The sequence below is a fragment of the Rhinolophus sinicus genome, chromosome 8, assembly GCF_057876585.1.
Source record: "Rhinolophus sinicus isolate RSI-liver-muscle chromosome 8, RSI-T2T, whole genome shotgun sequence".
NCBI lineage: Eukaryota > Metazoa > Chordata > Mammalia > Chiroptera > Rhinolophidae > Rhinolophus > Rhinolophus sinicus.
Window position 1 is genome coordinate 65,030,970 of NC_142508.1, and position 20,489 is coordinate 65,051,458.

General features: G+C 38.2%; 1 protein-coding gene across 2 annotated transcripts in view; it reads right to left on the reverse strand.

Annotated features, from left to right (window-relative positions):
* Nucleotides 1–20,489, reverse strand: part of NFATC3 (nuclear factor of activated T cells 3) — a 95,481-nt gene that overhangs the window by 13,608 nt on the left and 61,384 nt on the right. For both annotated transcript variants that reach the window (XM_019756378.3, XM_019756369.3), the window contains exons 7-9: nt 19,322–19,377; nt 18,228–18,354; nt 12,643–13,650 (exon numbers count right to left, since the gene is read on the reverse strand). In XM_019756378.3, the coding sequence (XP_019611937.1) occupies nt 12,643–13,650; nt 18,228–18,354; nt 19,322–19,377 (1,191 nt within the window). The remainder of the gene's footprint in view (nt 1–12,642; nt 13,651–18,227; nt 18,355–19,321; nt 19,378–20,489) is intronic.

Genomic DNA, 20,489 nt, shown 5'->3' on the forward strand with positions numbered 1-20,489 from the left:
AATCTTCATGACCTTGGATTAGACAATGATTTCTTAAGTATGACACTAAAAGCACAGGCAACAAAAGAAAAAAAACAGACAAACTGGATTTAATAAAAATTAAAAACATCGGGCCGGCCCGGTGGCTCAGGCGGTTAGAGCTCCATGCTCCTGACTCCGAAGGCTGCCAGTTCGATTCCCACATGGGCCAGTGGGCTCTCAACCACAAGGTTGCCAGTTCAATTCCTCGAGTCCTGCAAGGGATGGTGGGCAGCGCCCCTTGCAACTAAGATTGAACGCGGCACCTTGAGCTGAGCTGACTCCCGAATTGCTCAGTTGGTTGGAGTTGGAGCCCGAGTTCTCAACCACAAGGTTGCCAGTTCGATTCCTCAACTCCCGCAAGGGATGGTGGGCTGTGCCCCCTGCAACTAAGATTGAACACGGCGCCATGAGCTGAGCTGCCGCTGAGCTCCCAGATGGCTCAGTTGGTTGGAGCGTGTCCTCTCAACCATAAAGTTGCCGGTTCAACTCCCGCAGGGGATGGTGGGCTGCGCCCCCTGCAAGTAGCAACCAACTGGACCTGGAGCTGAGCTGCGCCCTCCACAACTAAGACTGAAAGGACAACAACTTGAAGCTGAACAGCACCCTCCACAACTAAGATTGAAAGGACAACAACTTGACTTGGAAAAAAGTCCTGGAAGTATACACTGTTCCCCAATAAAGTCCTGTTCCCCTTCCCCAATAAAATCTTTAAAAAAATAAAAATAGAAACATCAAAGGACACTATCCAAGTGAGTGAAAAGACAACTCACAAAATGAGAGCAAATACTTGCAAATAATATATCTAATAAGAGATTATTATCCAGAATATATAAAGAACTCCTACAACTTAATTACAAAAACAACTCAACCAAAAAATGCACAAAAGATCTGATTAGACATTTCTCCAAAGACGATATATTAATGACCAATAAACTCATGAAAAGATGCCTAACATTAGTCATTAGGGAAATGAAAATCAAAACCACAATAAGATACCACTTCATACCCATTTAAAATGGCTATTATTTTTTAAAAATGGAAAATTAAGTGTTGGCAAGGATGTGGAGAAATTGGAACACTTATGCACTGTAAATGTAAAATAGTGCTGCCACCATGGGAAAAACACCAGTCTTGCAATTCTTCAAAAAGCTAAACAAAGAATTTCCATGTGATCCAGCAATTCCACTTCTAAGATACCCAAAAGAATTGAAAACGGAGACTCAAAACAGATACTTGTAGGCCAATGTTCATACAAGTAGCAGCATTATTCATAACAGCCAAACGGTGGAAATAAACCAAATGTTTTTCAACAGATGAATGGATAAACAAAATGTGGTCTACACTACAACAGAATATTGCTCAACCATAAAAAGTAACGAAATTCTGATACATGCTTGGAAACATTAAGCTAAGTGAAATAAGCCAGAAACAAAAGGACAAATGTATGATTCCACTTATATGAGGTATCTTGAGTAGGGAAAATCACAGAGACCGAAAGTAGAATGGAGGTTACCACAGGCTGAGTGTTGGGGGAAGAGAATGAGGAGTTATTGCTTAATGTGTATAGAGTTGTTTGGAGTGATGAAAAAGTTCTCGAAATAGATAGTGGTGAAGGTTACACAATATTGTGCATGTACTTAATGTCACTGAACTGTACACTTAAAATGATATTGTTACATATATTTTACTACTTTAAAAAAAGTTCAATAACAAACTAACTTTGGGTTTTCTCATGAAAGAACATTGTATAAAATGACTGAATTGGGTTTTCACAGCTCTAAGCATTAAATCAAATCAAAGACCTGGAGGAATTTTGTAAATCCCTCTTAAAATTTATAAATCTGGGATACACAAACTGTTCCTTTTATCTGAAAGTTAAAAAAAAAAAATTAGTTAAACATTTACAAATCCTGAAGTATGTTTGTGGAAGATGAGTAAAATTTCCCTACTTCTCCAAGCTGCTTTCTTTATCAAAATATAGATGTCACTTTACCAATATATAGATGTTTCTGTTTTATACAAACAAGGCAATGACCTAAGGGGATATTAAAATAAAGCTTTGGAATCCTAGTTTTATCACTTATTGGATTGGTAACCTAAGGAAAGTCATTTAACCCTGTGAATCTGTTTACTTATTTCTCAAAGAGAACAGTGACTCCTGAGATGTATGTGTAGGCACTCTATAACGTTTTATATAAATTCAATTATTATTACTTAAATTGATAAAGGCAGGACAATTAATTTATCACTTAGTGACCTCATCTAGTCTCATGGCTTTAAATACCATCTGCATGCCAACAATTCTCAAATTTCTATCTTCAGTCTATAACTCATTTCCAGACTCAAGACTCATTCATTTAACTGATTATCTCTACTAGAATGTTCAATTAGATATCTCAAATGCAACAGATCCGAAACTGAACACTAGCTCTTTCTTCAAAACCTGCTGCATCCACAGCCTTCCCCATCTTAGCTGATGGCAACTCCATCTTTCTAGTTGCTCAGGCAAGAAAACCTTGGTGTCATCTTTAACTTCTTTCTTTTTCATACCTTACTGAAATCTGTCAGGAAGTGCTACTGGCTGTACCTTTAAAATACATCCCAAACCAGACCATTTCTTAGCCCCTCCACTACTTACTATCTAGTCCCAACCATCATTTCTGGCTTGGATTACTACAACAGCATCTTAACTAGTTTCCCTGTTTTTGCCCATGCCTCTCTAGTCTTTTCTCTACCCAGCAACCAGAGCAACCTGTTAAAACCTAAATCAGATCATGACTCATCTGTTCAAAACCTTGTAACAATGCCCTACAAGACCCTACATAGCAGTTCTTAAAGTATGAACAGGGGCACGTAGGGTTCCCTGAGAATTTTTTTTTTTTTTTAAAGGAGGGCACAGCTCACAGTGGCCCATGTGGGGATCAAACCGGCAATCTTTGGTGTTATCAGCACCACACTCTAACCAACTGAGCTAACCGGCCACCCTACCCTGAGAATTTTTAAGGGTGTCTGCGAGACCAAAACTATTTTTATAATAATAACAAGATTTTTTTTTTTTTTGGCCTTTTCACTATCATTCTCTCATGAATTTACAAGGGAGCTTTTCAATGGAGCTCTATCGTATGTGATGACTTTACTGCTGTAATAGGTAACGGATGTGTGCCTGGACATTCTTATTTTTAAAAGTTCTTAGTTTTAACTTCTAATAGAATAAATACTGATAGACACAAGACACATAAATAAATGTTTCTGGAGCTCCTCAATAATTTTTAAGATTATAAAGGCGTCCCAAGACCAAAACGTGTGAGACCTGTTGCCCTCCATGTCTGGCTCCCTAGCACCTCCTCGACCTCGTCTCCTACTCCCTCCTTACTCCATCTTGTTCAGCCACACTAGCCTCATTGCTGCTCCTCAGTAAAGCAGACATGCTCTCAGCTTATGCTGTTCCTCTGGCTGTGCGTTTGCCTGGATACTCCTCCCACAGGTATTCACATTGGTCATTTCCTCATCTTCAAGTTTCTGATCAAGTATTACCTCATCAAATGAGGCTTATTCAGATTACTCTTTAAAATTGCAATTTGCTCCCCACAACATTTGTTACCTTTCACAACAATCCAAGTATCTTTCACCTTGCTTTTTCTTTTTTCATAGTACTCATTACCTCGTAACATATTTTATAATTTGTTTAAACTTTTATTTAGTTTAAGTGTTTTTTTCCAGGACCCATCAGCTCTAAGTCATATTCCCTCTACTTGTTAAATAAAGGTATAGCTATATAATGGAATATTTGATAAACTAATTTAAGGAATAGTCTATTAAAACATCTTTCATGAAACTCTTTTATGTTATAGTACAGAAAATTACCAAGATTCAAAATATGGAAAAAGCAAAATGCATAATAGTATACATAATATACTAGTAAAATGGAGGAAAATATACGCAATTGATATAAACGAATAAAATAGTTCTGGAGTGACAGCCAAAAAACTGGTAACTCAAATTGCCCATACTGAGGACAACTGGGTACCTAAGACAGAGACTTTTCACTGTGTACTTTATTGTACCTTTGTATTTTTAATATATTAATGCATGACGTTTTCAAAAACTAATGATTATCTTAGGAAATCCAAAAAAAATAAAGTTTAAAAAAAATCCCATTCTACATAAAATCATCTACAGATGCTTTTAAATACACAAGATGATTATAAAGGACTTAATTTGTTCCACATTCTTATAGATGTAAAGCTAGAATGTCTGTAACCATCACTCTCAACCCTTCCCTATCTTTCACCAGAATTAAGTTTCATACTTTTCCTCCTGCACAGATAGACAGTCTAATGATAGGCTTCAGAAATAGAAAGGAAAAAAAAGTCAGATATCTTCAAACAGAGAAGAGCTGTTTGAGTATATTTACGTTCTTACAAAAGCTAAGATCCCTGGCAAGATATAAGCTTATACCGCAAAGCTAGAGAATTGCCACCCCCACAAAAGCTGAAGTGGTGAGACTAAAATTATTTATCTCTCATTTAAAATACTTTGTCCCTTTAATGACCCATCTTCAAAGGGACTCAAAAAAAGGGTATGAACTTTAATATAGAATATATCTTTAGACACTGGCTTTGTATCTTACACATGACAGACAAACATAAACACCATGTTTGTGTTTATAGAAGATTATATAAATCACTTATAATTATTTCAGAAACCACTAAACACATGTGAGACAATCTAAATTTCAGACAGACCTGGATTCAAATGCCAGTTCCAGTGTTTGTGGCTATATTAACACTAGGAAAGTCTCTGAGACACAGCTCTAAAAATAAGGCTAATAATTCACTTTTCACAGATTGTAGGGAAAAACTAGTAAGCTGCTAGCAAAGTACCTAGCACAGTGCTTAAAAAAAAAAGTTTTATTATCAAGAGTAACCATAATTCATTAATTACTTTTAAATACACTTTTGAAGGGAACTTGTTTGGAAGACTTTTCATATGCTGTGATACCAGGTAGTGGTAGCCTCTCTTGGAATTTTCACAGCTTGTGTATAAATTTTAATGTCAAGTTGATTCAAAGAAAAATTTTTGTTCAAATGGGGTACTATTTGTGTTATGAAGATACACAGGCACACGTGATATATGAAATAAAAGATCTTCTCAAATGTTTGCCATTGCGTGACTGGGTCTGAAAATTAAATTTTCTTACTATAATATGTCCAAGAGTGGTTGTGTCTAAGGTCCTGAATCCCCACCACTGTCCATTCTGCGTGGGCCACAATCCAAAGCCTACATGACATTATTCAGGGAGCTTTTCTGCGTCTGGAATTATTCATCATAAATATGTTTGAGGCTAGATGCACATATATGCTTCCTAGAAGAGGACTCTTGAGTTACCCAGAGTCCCATTTAAAGGAGAAAGTTCAGTATTATCTACCTCTCTCCACCCCAGAGCCCCTAAGTGATTAATTATACCTCATTTGTGACACACTCTCACCATTGGCTGTACATGGCTTTCTTGTTTTTATTTTTTTAAATACAATAAACACCAGTGAAATGAGTATTCAACACGTGGACTAGAACACCGACATTATTTACCTCTCTCCTCCTCCTCCGTAACAGCCTTCTGCATCCCCCAAGATAATGACCTGAAATCTTATTTTTTTACGCCCTTGCTACTTGAAAGCAGGCTCTTCTGCTTGTTACCTATATACAGAACTGCAGCAGCTGAGGTCACATCTAGAGTCCCTGTTTACAGTTGAATTAGCAATTGCCCTACATTCAGGATCCGCGTGTTACTGCACAGAGCCTGCAAGCGGCAGTGTCAGTTTTCACCACAGCAGCAGGTCAGGCTATATTTAACATGTACCCTCTTCTCTGCTGAAGAGCTGCAGCTGCGGCTCTGTTAGTTTGTGAACAAAGGAAGACAAGTGGGAAACGAGGGACTCTAATGGAAAGTTGTAACTGGATTCAGTTAGCTCAGTCACAAATTAAATGGGCCCATATTTAAAGGTCTAAGACAGTCTAGTTTACCAATACTATAATCTTAATTAAAATGCTTAAAACACAGCTGTGACAATTTCTCTATTTCTGTACTGTTTTAATGTGTATCATTTGATCCAAAAACTGAGACATACACACTATAATGCACAGAAATGTTCAGGAAAAATTACAGCTCCGGGTATACAAACTGTAACATGAGTAAAAACTCATGGATAATTTTATAGCTGTAGAACACACTTTTCAAGCAGGGGCAATGGTACATCTAAGTAGCAAAGAAAATAGCAAAATAGTTTTGAATAATGCCCTCATTGATTGAAAAAGTACATACGGGGGGGTGCCAAAAAAATGCACAAGGTGTGACAATTAAGTTCATGAACTTGTTTCAATGCTGTTGCTAACCTTTTTTGATTATCAGAGCGATTATTCATTATGAATTTATACCAACCGGACAAATAGTTAACCAGTTTACTATTTGGAAGCGCTGAAAAGGCTGCATGATAAAGTTAGACGACCTGAACTTTTCGCCAACAATTCATGGCTCTCGCATCACGACGATGCACCAGCTCACATGGCACTGTCTGTGAGGGAGTTTTTAGCCAGTAAACAAATAACTGTATTGTAACACCCTCCCTACTCACCTATCTGGCCTCCAATGACTTTTTTCTTTACCCAAAGATAAAGGAAACATGGAAAGGAAGACATTTTGATGACATTCAGGACATCAAGGGTAATACGACGACAGCTCTCATGGCCATTCAAGAGTTCCAAAATTGCTTTGAGGGGTGGAGTAGGCGCTGGCATCAGTGCATAGCTTCCCAAGGGGAGCACTTCAAAGGTGACCATAGTGATATTCATCAATGAGGTGTGTAGCGCTTTTTCTAGGATGAGTTCATGAACTGTCCGACTTCGTATACAAGTGGACTTTTTGGTCAGCGTTGCTGAAGCAGTAGTTCGCCGTAATCAGAAGTGTCTGGTTGCTGATGGTCACCACTTTGAGCACCTCTTATAATTGCAGAAGTCAAACGTGACTTGTATTCATCTTTTGTTATCGGTATATACTGAGTGTTACAATTTCAATAGTTTTTTTCCTTTCTTAATATTTGTATACATTTTTTTTGGCACCCTGTGTATTAGAGCTTTCTAAGGAGACTGCCTGAGAGAGAACGTGGCTTGATAAAGATTGGTATTCTGCTGTTGTTATTACTCTGCGGAATGCCCCTAAGGAGGGAGCCACACTACTGTGAAACACAAAAATATTTCTGGGACTCTTCTAAGCTTGGGAGGTTGATATGAGAGGCCAAAATCACCTCAACAAAACTGAACAAGGATAACTGCAAAGTTTAATCTTGGGTTCCAAAAACAACATATGCAAAAAGCCACGGGAGTGTGCAGGGGGAGAAAGGGTGTGATTTAGCAGCATTTATGACTCACTAAATCAACAGTAAGATTGAGCTAAGAACATCCCCTGACTTCAGGCCATACTGATAAAATCTTCAGAACAAGAAAGGTGACAGTCCCAATAGACTCTGAGCTGGCTGGAGTGTGTTCCCTTCTGGACACTGCGCTATAAAAAGGAACTAAAACAAAACATCAAGGTTAAGCAGAGGGGAAGTACCATGCTGGTGAGGGTGAGAGAAGGGTGCAGTTGTTGCAGTGTTTTTAAGACTGGGCAAGAGTTCAAGATTTCACACACGTGAAAGGCTATTACAGAAGAAGGATTAGATTTGCTCTACATGAATCCAGAGGCATCATAGCCCACACAAAACATGGGTAGCTGGAACTTAAAAGGCCTTGGGATGTTCCAAAGACGCTGGTGAGAAAGACATACACAGGAATATAACGTCACTAGGGATACCCAAGTACGAACCCCAGTGTAAAAGTGTAGGAATAGAGACTTTAAAACGTCATCTATACTGAGAATCTATCACCTTAACATTGCCCTGACCCCTCTCACACACCAAGGCTCTATGGAGAAAATGGCATTTTTTCCATCTATTCTACTTGCTCTACACCTGCAGTATCAACATACAAACTGATGAGAAACATGATTGTAGATATTGGAAAAACTCCCAGGGTACTGAATTAGGAGTAAGAAGACTTGGGTTTTAGTCTTTATGCTATTAACTCCATGTGTTACCCCTGGATGAATACCTTAGGCTCGGTAAAACTCAGATTCTTTAATCTATAAAATGAGGGAGCTGCATTAGGGTATTTCCAGCTCTGTAAGTCTTGAATTTCTGAGCTGAGGTACACTAGTACCTTTTCTATTAAACCTCACTGATTTTATAATAAAAATTTAAGGTGTTAATGTCCTCATTTCTAAAACTAACACGTAAGTAATACTTGAGTGATTTCTGACAAACTCCACCCTACTTAAAAACTTCAAAAATAAAAAGGATATTTTATTTTTGTTTTAATCTTTATCTTAATTTTAAAAAGAGTGGGTAAACAAATAAAGAGGACTAATAAAAGTTATTAGTATTAGATGATAAGTATATTTAACTAGTATAGCACAATTTTTTTAAAATTGTGTCCTCTGGTTATAGAGTAGAAACTACTTTGTACTTAATACAATAAAGTTAAAACTTGAGCTCAGGCTAACTGCAGAGTTCACTTTAAGTGCTGTAGATGAAAACAAAGGGGGTTCTATGAAAGTAACCTCACAGGGTGACCTGATCATAAACTGCTAACTGGGCAGGTCATGGTGGGTAGCCACGCCTCGGGTCTGTAACTTCTTTAGTGAAAGGTTTTAAACCAGCCCTATTCATTGTTCTTGTGCATCTGGGTTAACACATCTTTGAAATACCAAAACTAATACCCCTTGAAGGGTGTATTAACCTTCAAGAGAGCGCATAATCTTGTTAACTATCCTGTAATCCAATCCCTGCCTTGTTTTCTCCAATCTTCCATGTATGTTCCCTCCTTAATTTCAAATGCATAAAAGCTGCTGCAAAACTGTTATCTCTGGGAGCATTTGAGATCTTGCTTCTTGGCACATGGTGTCCGTTTGGCTCAAACAAACTCATAAAAATTCTCTACAGGTTTGGGCGTTTCTTACTTTGAAAGTGCTTCTAATCCTTTTTTGGCATGTTTTATGGCTTTTCAAGCTAGCCAGAAAAGAGACATTCAAGTACTATGGAGTTCAAGAACTGTGAGATATGTTGTTATTGTTTTTTGATGAATTTATATTAAAACTTTACAGAACTATAGGATTTTTCTAAGTATCTAGAATTTTACCTTCAAAGGCAAACCCAATAATATAGTCAATGAGTCAGTTGGCAAATACCAAAATTCATTTTAGAGTCCAAGTATCAAAAATGCAATTTGTAGGGGCGCTGGATGGCTCAGTTGGTTAGAATGAGAGCTCTCAACAACAAGGTTGCAGGTTCAATGCCCACATGGGATGGTGGGTTGCGCCCCCTGCAACTGAAGATTGAAAACGGTGACTGGACTTGGAGCTGAGCTGCACCCTCCACAACTAGACTGAAGGACAACGACTTGGAGCAGAAAGGCCCTGGAGAAACACACTGTTCCCCAATAAAAAAAATAAAAAAGACTTAAAAAAATGCAATTTGTAAAAATTATACATCCAATAATCCAAGGTGCTCAGGAGTACAGTTTAGTTTTTTCCCCCCTCTAATTACCTCTAACACCACTGAGCTTCTGTCAAGTCTCCTGACAGATGGCAATGAGGAAATTCAATAGCTAATCCTTGTGTGGGGCTACATACAATATGGGAACTTTTCTTGGTCATGTGCCCTATACAATGAATGGAGCAAAAATGAAATCACTTTTATACTTGCTCTCACAGACCTCATTTTTCCAGATTCTCTGTTTTTGTTATACATCTTCACATATTCAAATGGTGAAATAATTTTTTTTTTAATTGGGGAAGGGGAACAGGACTTTATTGGGGAACAGTGTGTACTTCCAGGACTTTTTTCCAAGTCAAGTTGTTGTCCTTTCAGTCTTAGTTGTGGAGGGCGCAGCTCAGCTCCAGGTCCAGTTGCCGTTGCTAGTTGCAGGGGGCGCAGCCCACCATCCCTTGCGGGAGTCGAGGAATTAACTGGCAACCTTGTGGTTGAGAGCCCGCGCTCCAACCAACTGAGCCATCCAGGAGGCAGCTCAGTTCAAGGTGCCGTGTTCAATCTTAGTTGCAGGGGGCACTGCCCACCATCCCTTGCAGGACTCGAGGAATTGAACTGGCAACCTTGTGGTTGAGAGCCCACTGGCCCATGTGGGAATTGAACAGGCAGCCTTCGGAGTTAGGAACACGGAGCTGTAACCGCCTGAGCCACCAGGCCAGCCCAGAAATAAAATTTTCACAACCCTTTCTATTAGTTCCAATTTGCCCCCCACTCCAAAAAATCTCTCAATCTGTGATAAGTTAGAAAGAGTAGGTTCCAGCTTTGGTGTCTTTTTAGACAAAGAAATGTCCTCATCTGGAAAGAAAATGAGCTGGGATACCCTTTGAGGCCTGCTCAATAAATCTCATCTCTTCAGTTTCATCACAAATGGGAGGTAGATTATCACTCAAGGGCTCACCCTTTGTTTCAGGGATTAAAGTTCTACATACAAACCTTGAAAGTATTATGAATAGTTAGTCTAAAACTGCCAAAAGAATGAATAGGTAACATTTTAAAAGCCTGTGTATATTTGAAAAAGCCTTTATTTACTTAAAATCCATTTTGCATCAAATAGTCTCCCTCTCTACCTGGTATTCATCATTATTAAGTAGGGAGTGTGACACATGCCCGCTGTGCATTAAAAAATCACTTAATGCCAGAGCCCTCAATATATAAGTGTAACAGATCGGATGCAGTTGTGCACATGTGTTCATGCAGTGAAATTCTGCACACATTCATGGAGAACGTTCCGCTATTCTCTAGCAATTCAAAAGCTTGAGGGATCCCCTTTGGCACAGAGTTCTAACCACCACAGCCTGCTGTTGCTGGGAGGCAGCCGTAGTGCTGAAATAGAAAGACTAGACTGAAAAGATCTGATTCCATTCTCAGCTCTGCTACTTACCAGTTGTGTGACCTTCAGAAAGTCCAATTCTTTAAATGTCACTATCCACCTCAGAGACAGAGGATTAGTAAGGTTTAAATTAGAGAAGGTACAGGAAAATGTTCTGTAAATTGTACGTGTTGCTTCAGTTCATACAAATACCTTCTATCAGCATACAAATGATGGGGCACATCCCCTTGTGTCTTTGAAAGTCATCGTCTACTACCATTCACCCTCCAGTCACAGACAATCATGCTTTCCCAGACACAGCTCTATGCTTCTGCTTTTGTCGCCTAATTTGCCCTCTGATCATCATTTACTGAAAACTTATACTCATCCTCTAAGACTGGGCTCAAAGGTCATCTCCTCAAGGAAGACCAGCTGAATCTTTTGAGATTTAATACCAGTTTTACAACTAAGTAGTAAACTCAGCCTCCCTAGAAGTGTAAAGAAGATGGCTGAGCTAGAATTATTAAGTTGGTGCAAAAGAAATTGCGGTTTAAAAGGTTAAAATAATTGCAAAAACCGCAATTACTTTTGTACCACCTAATACTTTTCTATAGACTAATACAGAATCAGAGCAAGAACTAATATTCTATATCCATGTATCAGAATCTTTAGAATTTTCATATTGGACAATACTTACAGATAGCTTTAACTGAATCCCTATTTAGACAAAATTTCACTACCATATAAATGATAAAGCCAAGAATAAGCCCTAATATTATTTATTACCTGAAAATCCTATCTTGGGGAATTTTCAATTATTTAAATAGCTAATTGTCCAGAGTTTGTTCCTCCATTTATTGATTTCATAAAGACTGAGGTCTACATACCAATTTGCTACATTTATATAAATAGCTTCTTTTTATCCTGGTGCCAACAGCTGTACCAACAGCAGCAACCCAGTCTGGTCTCATACTATCACCACTACCTGACTCCACAAGATGGCGAGCCACAGAGGAGCACTCGGTTCTTCACTCGTGTGAGTCTCCTCAAGGGCAGGAACTCTATCTTAATACATTCCTAGTATTCCCAGCATCTAACTCTGTGCCCTGCAAATGGCTGGCATTCAGCAATGTTTACTGAATTAATGCCCCTGAGTTCCATTTTCTAGACAGTGACCTCACTATACATTTTAGAAGAAAAGATGCCCGTGAACACACAATGTGATATATAGATGATGTATTACAGAACTGTACACCTGAAATCTATGTAACTTTACTAATAATTGTCACCTCAATAAACTTTAAATAAATAAATAAATAAATAAATAAATAAATCAGCACACACAAAAAAGAAGAAATTAAAATATATCAATTTCAGTGGGGAAAAAAAAGATGCCCAATAAATCTCATGTGTTCAGTTCCATTATAATCGGGTGGTAGGTTATCACCTGAGGTCTCAGACTTTGCAACAGATATTAGTGGTAAAACAGATTTTAAAGCATAGATTTTCATGTCTATTCTCAAAATCATATATTAGCTTATTTCTAGTAACAACAACTTACTAAAAATCCCAAGCATATGCCAATAAGCTATCCACAGTAGCTTTTTTATGATTCTTAGAGAAGGAAGTTCCTGAATCTTCACTGCTTCAAGAACATAAAGATGAACTTACCATCATCTAAAGTGATGTCCTGTAGACCAATTGTTGAAAAGTTAGGTTCCTGCTCTTCAGGTTCAGGTTTAATGTTCACAGTTGCCTCATCAGATGGAAATGAAGCTGGATCACACAAATTGTGACATATTAAGGATGAAGGTGCAGAAAGACCTCCCTGGCCTGTACTTTGTGCTTGAGTTGAATGCTGTCCAGAATGCATTCTGGTGGCTAGAGTTGGTGATGAGGCAGTTCCTGAGCTAGGAGATTGGTAAGGCATAGGCTGTAGCTGAGGAGATGGTGGTCCAGAAAGTGGTGAACTGGCCAGGGGATGAGAAGCTGCTGGGGAAACTGCTGTAGCAGACCCCGATTGTGAAGGACCATATGTAATGGACTGTAACTGAGGGGAAGGCTGACCTGTGATCTGGTCAGCCACTGGAGAAGAAAGAGATCTTTGTCCTGTGTTTGAACAATGATATCCCATTGACTGCAGATGAGGCAGGGTCTGCACAGAATGAGGTGTGTGGGCTAAGAGATGTCCGGGTGAGCCTGAATTTGAAGAATGAAAAGGAAGGGATGTCGGTGGTTGGCAGCCAAGATTCATTAAATTAGGAAGAGCTGCATCCTGCTGGAACAAAACTGGATCAAATTCTTGACTAGAGGCAGCATTAATAGGAAGACAAGTTGGTCCATTGTACACAACATTACTTTGCATAGGCTGATAGGAAGACCCCACAGGAGGTGTTGGTGTGACTTGAAAAGGCTGGTGCATGACTGAAGAAGGTAGCATATGCTGTTCTTTACCAGCACTCTCATCCCTACACTGCAACTGTGGCAGATGGGTTGAGGTTACCATGGATGCATATGTTTGCTGGATGGGACAAACCAAGCTTCTCTGTGCTGACAGCACACTGTCACGTGGGTGTCCTTTATCTGAGGAAGGCCTCTGGGTCTGGGCAGGATGAGGCACAGACAGTGATGGAACCGAAGACAAGTCAATTTCTTCTCTGTGTTCTTGCTTCATCAAAACTGAAAAGAAAATGATTAAAGCAAATGTTATTACATAATACAAACAATAATTACAAAGGGCCTTCATTCTAGGCTATAAAACTGCAGCACAAATCCAAGCCAGGGGGTTGAAAACTCAAATGCTTTCAGGGAAGGCAGATAATATAAAATATGGGAAGTCAGTAAGCGTAAGACAACAGGGAGTGTTCCTTGCTCTAAAAGTATTCAAGTTAAAAAAAAAACCACACAAACAACAAAGTCCATGCTTTTAAGCCTGCAGTACATTATATTACCAAGGAAGATTATACTTCACCATTCCATCAAGCAAAGCAGAGGCTATGAATACCAGCCATTATCCTTTATTACATCAAAAAAGTAGCAGATTCATGATTTAGGATGAGTCTACCTGATACAAGGACTACCTATAGTAGGAATCAATGCATTTGACTTATTTTGTTTAATGTGTATCAAAACAGAAAAGAACGATCAGTTAATTTATCAAGTGTCAAAACAACTGATTTCATTGTTTCTCTTGGCAAGCATTTCAGTCCACTTTTCTAGAAATTATCTACTTAGTCTCCTACTGAAGTGCTATTATAATATAACTTATTTAAAAATAATTTTCTTGAATTCACATCTCATTGTTTCTTCCTTCGTACTACTTATTAAGATAATTAAATATTTCATGATCTTCACAAAATAGTACAGTTGATCCTTGAATAACACAGATTTAATTGTGCAGGTCCACTTATACATGGAGCTTCTTTCAATAAACCTGTACTGTTTTCAATCTGTAGTTGGGAGTCCGCGATGCAGAGAGCCGAATGTATGTCATTTTATGTCAAAAGAAAATAACTATGAGACCCAAAGCAAGGTCAAATCTCACCTGACCATTCACTACACCCTTGCCAAGAACAAACCTCCTCACATAAGCATGATCTCAGTCTGAGGAAATGAATTAAGACAGTCCTGATAGTATATTTTACTATAGAAGTGGTAATTAATGAACTTGTTTGGTGATGTATTTGAGTTGTACACATCACTCTGGCTTCCTAGCAAGAACAGAATGGGCTCATCATTCATCCACTTTAGCCTCTAAATCTGGCAACTAGTGAGCTAACCACCCCAAGGACAGAGAGAAAGGTATTATCCACACTCTTCTTGTTTCTGCCACATGCTCATGTTGCCGACCCAGGGCTCCATCCAGTTTCTGATTCTTGCTCAGGTGTTCCAAGTATGGGTCTACTGGCTCCTGACCTCTCTCATGTGTTTATGTACTTATTTTTTTTCTAACTTTGGCAGAACGAGAACTTTCTCCCTGGACCAGTGGATTCTCTTTTTCCCTCTTCTACTTTAGCTCCTACTCTGGTCCCAGAAAAGCTACAGTAAATTCTATATCCAGAGCTACATTTCTACGTAAGGACGGAGAATATCTAAGAAAGCCCACTCTCATTACTTAATTCTGAATGGACGAGGTGAGGCCCTTGGTTAAGTAAGTGGTTGGTTATCATGCACTAAAAAGGAGATAGAGGGATTGAAAACTACAGCATAACATCCATCTTTTTTGCACAATCCAGTCCTTACTTCTATGTTACTAATCCTCATCTGGGTACTTAGATTGCGAGTTCTGCTTTGCTAAATCAAGTGTATTTCCACTCTGCCAAAGCAAGTATTCGCTCTTTGGTCTATAAGGGATTCCGACTCCACCCTGACCAAAAGGAAGTCCTCATTGTTGGCCTAGGGTAATTCATTCTTGTTTGAAGGGAAATACCATTTAGAGACCTTACAATACCTAGAATAATTTGGTTTAAAAAAGATTAACTCTACCTTTTGTGTTATATATGCTCATTTTCAAATTTAGAATGTTGATGGACGGAAGGATCTAGAAAAAAATAAATCAACTGGTCTTGTGGTTTTCAAACCATGAGAAGCCTCACACTCATCTCCAAGTGATGGATGTGGGAGAGCAGGATGCAAAAAGTGGGAGCTCTCTGGGTTTCTTCTTCCAGTATAAACAGCATGCAAGCTTGCTTTCGTCCTTTTTGCATAAGCCTTTTTGTATAAGGCTTTATTTGAAGAATAACAGAATTTAAACAATTTGAAAACCACTCCTTTGGTCTTACATCCTTGTTTTATAGAGACATTAGTTAATCAGTGGGGTATAGTCTGTGGCAGAACTGAGACCTGCTCTCCTGAGTGTAAGGCAGTTTTCTCTCCCAACTGAAACAACCACAATCCAAAAGTTGGGTCTGTCCAGTCAATTACTTAGCACACAGCAAATATTTTCCCACAGGCAAAATAATACACACAAGAGTCTGGCTCTAAAGCTATCTCTAAAAGCCACATTATTCCAAAACCAGAGCTCATATGGTACCTCCAGCACAAATAACTTCTGCTGGGCCTCAGAGGAAGGTATCGTCCCTCCACAGCTTCAGGGATGCTGGGGTGGGGGTGGGGATGGGATGGGGGCTCTCACATCAGAAGTTCTAAAGCTAGAGGCTGAGAATAAGTTCAGGCAGCACCACTGAGGAAGAGCTCTGTGCTCTATTAATGGTCTTCATTTGATAAAGTAAACTGATGTGGGACAAATAATGCTAAATACCATTTCTAATTTTAAAAAACTTAAAAGAATCATCCATTTGCAATTAATGATTATTTCTCCATTGCAGATCCCTATTGTTAGGGGGTTGCCAAAGGGGTAACAAATTGACAAATCCTTTAATAAAAAACAAGCAACTTAAGAATATCTAAAATTTTTACAAGTAAGATTTTAAAAGGAATTATTTGCCACAAACATAAACAAATGGCTAATATCTTTAATATAAAGAATCCATACCAAAAAAAAGAATTCATACAAATTAATAAGGAAAACAAAGTAACTCTAACATAACAAAGATAGGGTTATACACTAGAATACTAAGAAGCTATAAAAATTCTATAAAACTATCCACTGATGAGGAAAAATAAAAATGTTCATGTTCTAAAATTAGTATATGTGGTAAGGTTCCATCTGTATTTTTTAAAAGTTGTGTCTATGTGTGGATCAAAATGATCTACAAGGATAGAATGACAGTTTTAAAGTGGAAGAGAATTTGGGTGTTTTAAAATATTTTTCAACTTGTGATTTTTTATAATTCACAGTATGCATTTGTTTTTGTAAAAATTTTGTTCAAAATTTCATTTTAGAAAAAAACAAAAAAAGCCAAATGCTGCAGAGAAAAGACAGTAATCAACCAGAACAAGGATTATCCAAACACTCCTATGTGTCCACTCTTCCTTCTGTTAGTTTGTGCCACCTGATTTGTATTCTGTCAACCATAAGGCCAGTAATGACAACCATAAGGCCAATATTCTCTCTGTGCGCTGGGGCCCCACTGACTTCCATTCTCCTATATAATGCCCTCTAGGATTCTGCCTTTATATTGTCTTCCCAATTCACAAGCTGATAATGTAAAGGCATTATACTTTTTCCTTTCTGTTTACCTGTTCAATTACTACCACTATGAGGGTAGTAATCAAAACCTCTAATCTGCATACACTATTGCTTTTCCCCCCATCCCAGAAACCCTCTCCCTCATTATTCAGGTTAGACTTTACAGTCTTCCATCTCAGCAGCATTTGATAACACTTTTGCACTATATGTCTTTAGCTGTCTTTCCAATTATATCAAGCTTCTCCATACTCTTCAAACTGCCAAATCACCACACTCTCCTCTGCTCAAAACAGGAGACTTCACATCATTCTTCACAGAAAAAAATGACACTATCATATCGAAACTTGCTCAACTCCCCAATACCGAATCTACAAACCTTCTTAATGCACATCCATCTTGTTCATCTTCTTTACCTTCCCTCCTGTTCCTTCTCCCATCTAAGGCCGATTCCAACTTCTTTATTTTAAATCCTATCCCCCCAACTTTCTAAGAAACCTTGTATTTTTTTTTCATTTGTGCTCTCCCCTCCGCACATCCCAAACACCCTCGTGATTTGAATCACCTTTTTAACCTTTTTTGTTTTTTCCCATATAAATCTCACTTTCCAGTTAGTAATCTGAGAAAAGACTAAACTGGTCATTGACATCTTACAGAAACAGAAGAAATATAGGGAAAGTAATGTTATTTTTAACTTTTGAATTTACTGAGTATATCTGACATAGAACATTGTATAAATTTAAGGTGCACAACATGTTAATTTGATACATTTATATGTTGTAGGAAATATGATTTTTGAAATACATTTTTGATCATGTCATTTCCCTGCTAAAACTCACTTCTTGCAATGCTAAGGGCACAAGGGGAGTTTACACACATTCAGAAACACTTGCCCTTCCTGTAGTGCTAGTGATTTTTGGTAGCTCCTGAAAAACACACTTCAAATCTACATTCCATTTTCTAATTTCATTATAATAAATGACAAAATAACAATTGATATCACATCTAATATTTAAAGTCAACACAAACTTTATAGATTAGGCATATATTGGAATTTTTATTGATTATAAAGCATCCTACCGTGAACATTCTAATATAGGATCCATTGAATAACTTTTTTTTCATTATGAAAGAAAGCTCTGTAGCAAACCATCACAATTTCTCGTACCTGGTGTGTAAGTAAAACGTTGAGACTGGCTTTTTTTCCTCTTGCCATTGCAAAGATAAAAGTGCACCTGCACTGCAGCTGTAACTGCTGGGTTATGATATGGAGGAACTTCAAGGACAATGTGAGCCTAAGAGGCATGGAAAGGAAGATTGTGTTACACTCAGAACTAAAAATGAAATGCACCTGCTAAACTCAGCACTATTCACCAGTCTTATCTCCCCAGACCCTCCCACCATAGATCATTATGCACACCAACTGATCATGTAAATCACCTGCAGATTTCGTCTATGGATACTCTAGTCTTAACAGAGATGAGTTCTTTAAAGTAAACCATTAAAGGAAAAACTGCTGTTACCCAATTGGGTGAGTAAAATACATATAGTGAGATACTCTGTTCCATTGACTACCACATTACTATACATCTTAACTGGAAGTCTATTCTGGTTTCTAATCAAATTTAATATTTCCCAAGTTATGTTATAGTTTAGATTCCTCATCTTAAATTTTATATTCAAAATGTTCTAAACTGACAATACACAAAATTTGTATCCATATAAAAAAATAATTTTACAAAGCAGGGTAAAAACCTTTAGCTCCAAACCTACGGCAACCCTTCACCTAATTTCTCCAAAGTCTTTGGAGAGCACTGTGGGAAGTGGTATTCTCTACCCCAAAGAAGAAGATTCTGTCTCTATTCCAACCAGGAAGGGACCACAGCTTTCAGTGTTGAATCCTGGAAGGCTTACTGCTGAGGAGTTGGGAATCCTCCTCCTATTTTTTGCCTATTATATATGGTCTTTATTGAATTTGTTTGATTTCTTCACTGAATTCAGAGAAATAAATCAATAACTTCACTAAGAAACTTCTAAAATCTTTCATTTCTGATTTATTCTTTGTTATACACAAGAGGGGCCGAAAACACCAATTAATTTTAATATCAGGAAAATATCTCACATCCAAATTTCTAAAAATTTTAATTTATTTTTCTATTACTCAACAGATAAAAGGCTCCTCTTCTGCACCATAATCAGCATTACCCAATTTGCTCATTAAACTTCTTAGTTATTTCTAAAGAAATAAGGCAAATTTCTTACCCCTTGACATTTTTCCCTGATTATTTTCCCTTCTACCTCCCACTGAGGTCGTCCATCTGTTGAAAGAAACAATTGACAATTTAAAGTAATTCAAGCCATGAAGCATATAAACAAAATCTAATGTATTTAGTATTACAAATTTATTGGCAAAGGGAATCTTTTTCTCACTGACTTCCATTATGACAATAAAATGTGTACCTATGGGGAAAAAATGGAGAGAAAAAAATGGCCTGTCTAAATTAGCAGGCCCCATAGAGTTTCTTCTGCCCAGTGATATTTGAAAATCTGAGAGCACCTTCCACCAAATTGTGGCTTGTATGCCTTCATAATGGGAAATACACTCCCTCACCAAGTAACCCATTTCATCTTTGGACAGTAACTGCTGCTGGAAAGCTCTTTATGATAAATGAAAACTGTATCCTTATAGTATCCAACCATTGGTCTAATTACTACTCCTTGAAGTCACCAAAACCAAATCTTGAGTGCTTCTCTGTGAGACAAGATTTCAGGTATTTAAAAGCAGTTATACCTGCCTGTGTCTCTTCTTCTGCTGGCTAGCATCCCAGTTTGCATCTATTCCTTACATAATATTTCAGCCTTCCTGATCACTTTTCTTTCACTCCTCCAGTGTGACCACCTCCCTCCAAATAAATGCTCCAGGTCCAGGACTGTAGTCCAGGTGAGAAATGATGCAGCATGGCAGAGACTGACTGAGGCTCTTGCCACCCTATATGGAGATGCTGTGTCTCTGTTAAAAGTTTTCTGGGGCAGCCGCACCATATTCTTTCTTACACTTACTGTGTGGCTAGCAAGTGTTCCTCAGTCTGCCATATTTCCTACTGCCCAGCTCAAGCTCCCACACTGTACACTTATGCAGCTTGGTTCCCCCACCCCCAACCCTTGTTACGTTAATTTATCCCCACTAGACTTCATTTTCTTGGATCACTTGGCTCGTGAAGATCTTTTTAGATACCATGACAGTCTTCTAAAATAGGCTTCTAGGCTTTACAGATTTGTGTAAAGATCTGGCCCACACATTTTCTGTCTCTTCATTCCAAGTGAATTATTGACCTGGGGAGAGCCCCGCCTGGCTACTAAAGCTCTCGTTCCAGTCTGATGAGCAGCTATTCTGAAGCATTCTTTTTATGTTATGGGCATTCACCCAGTG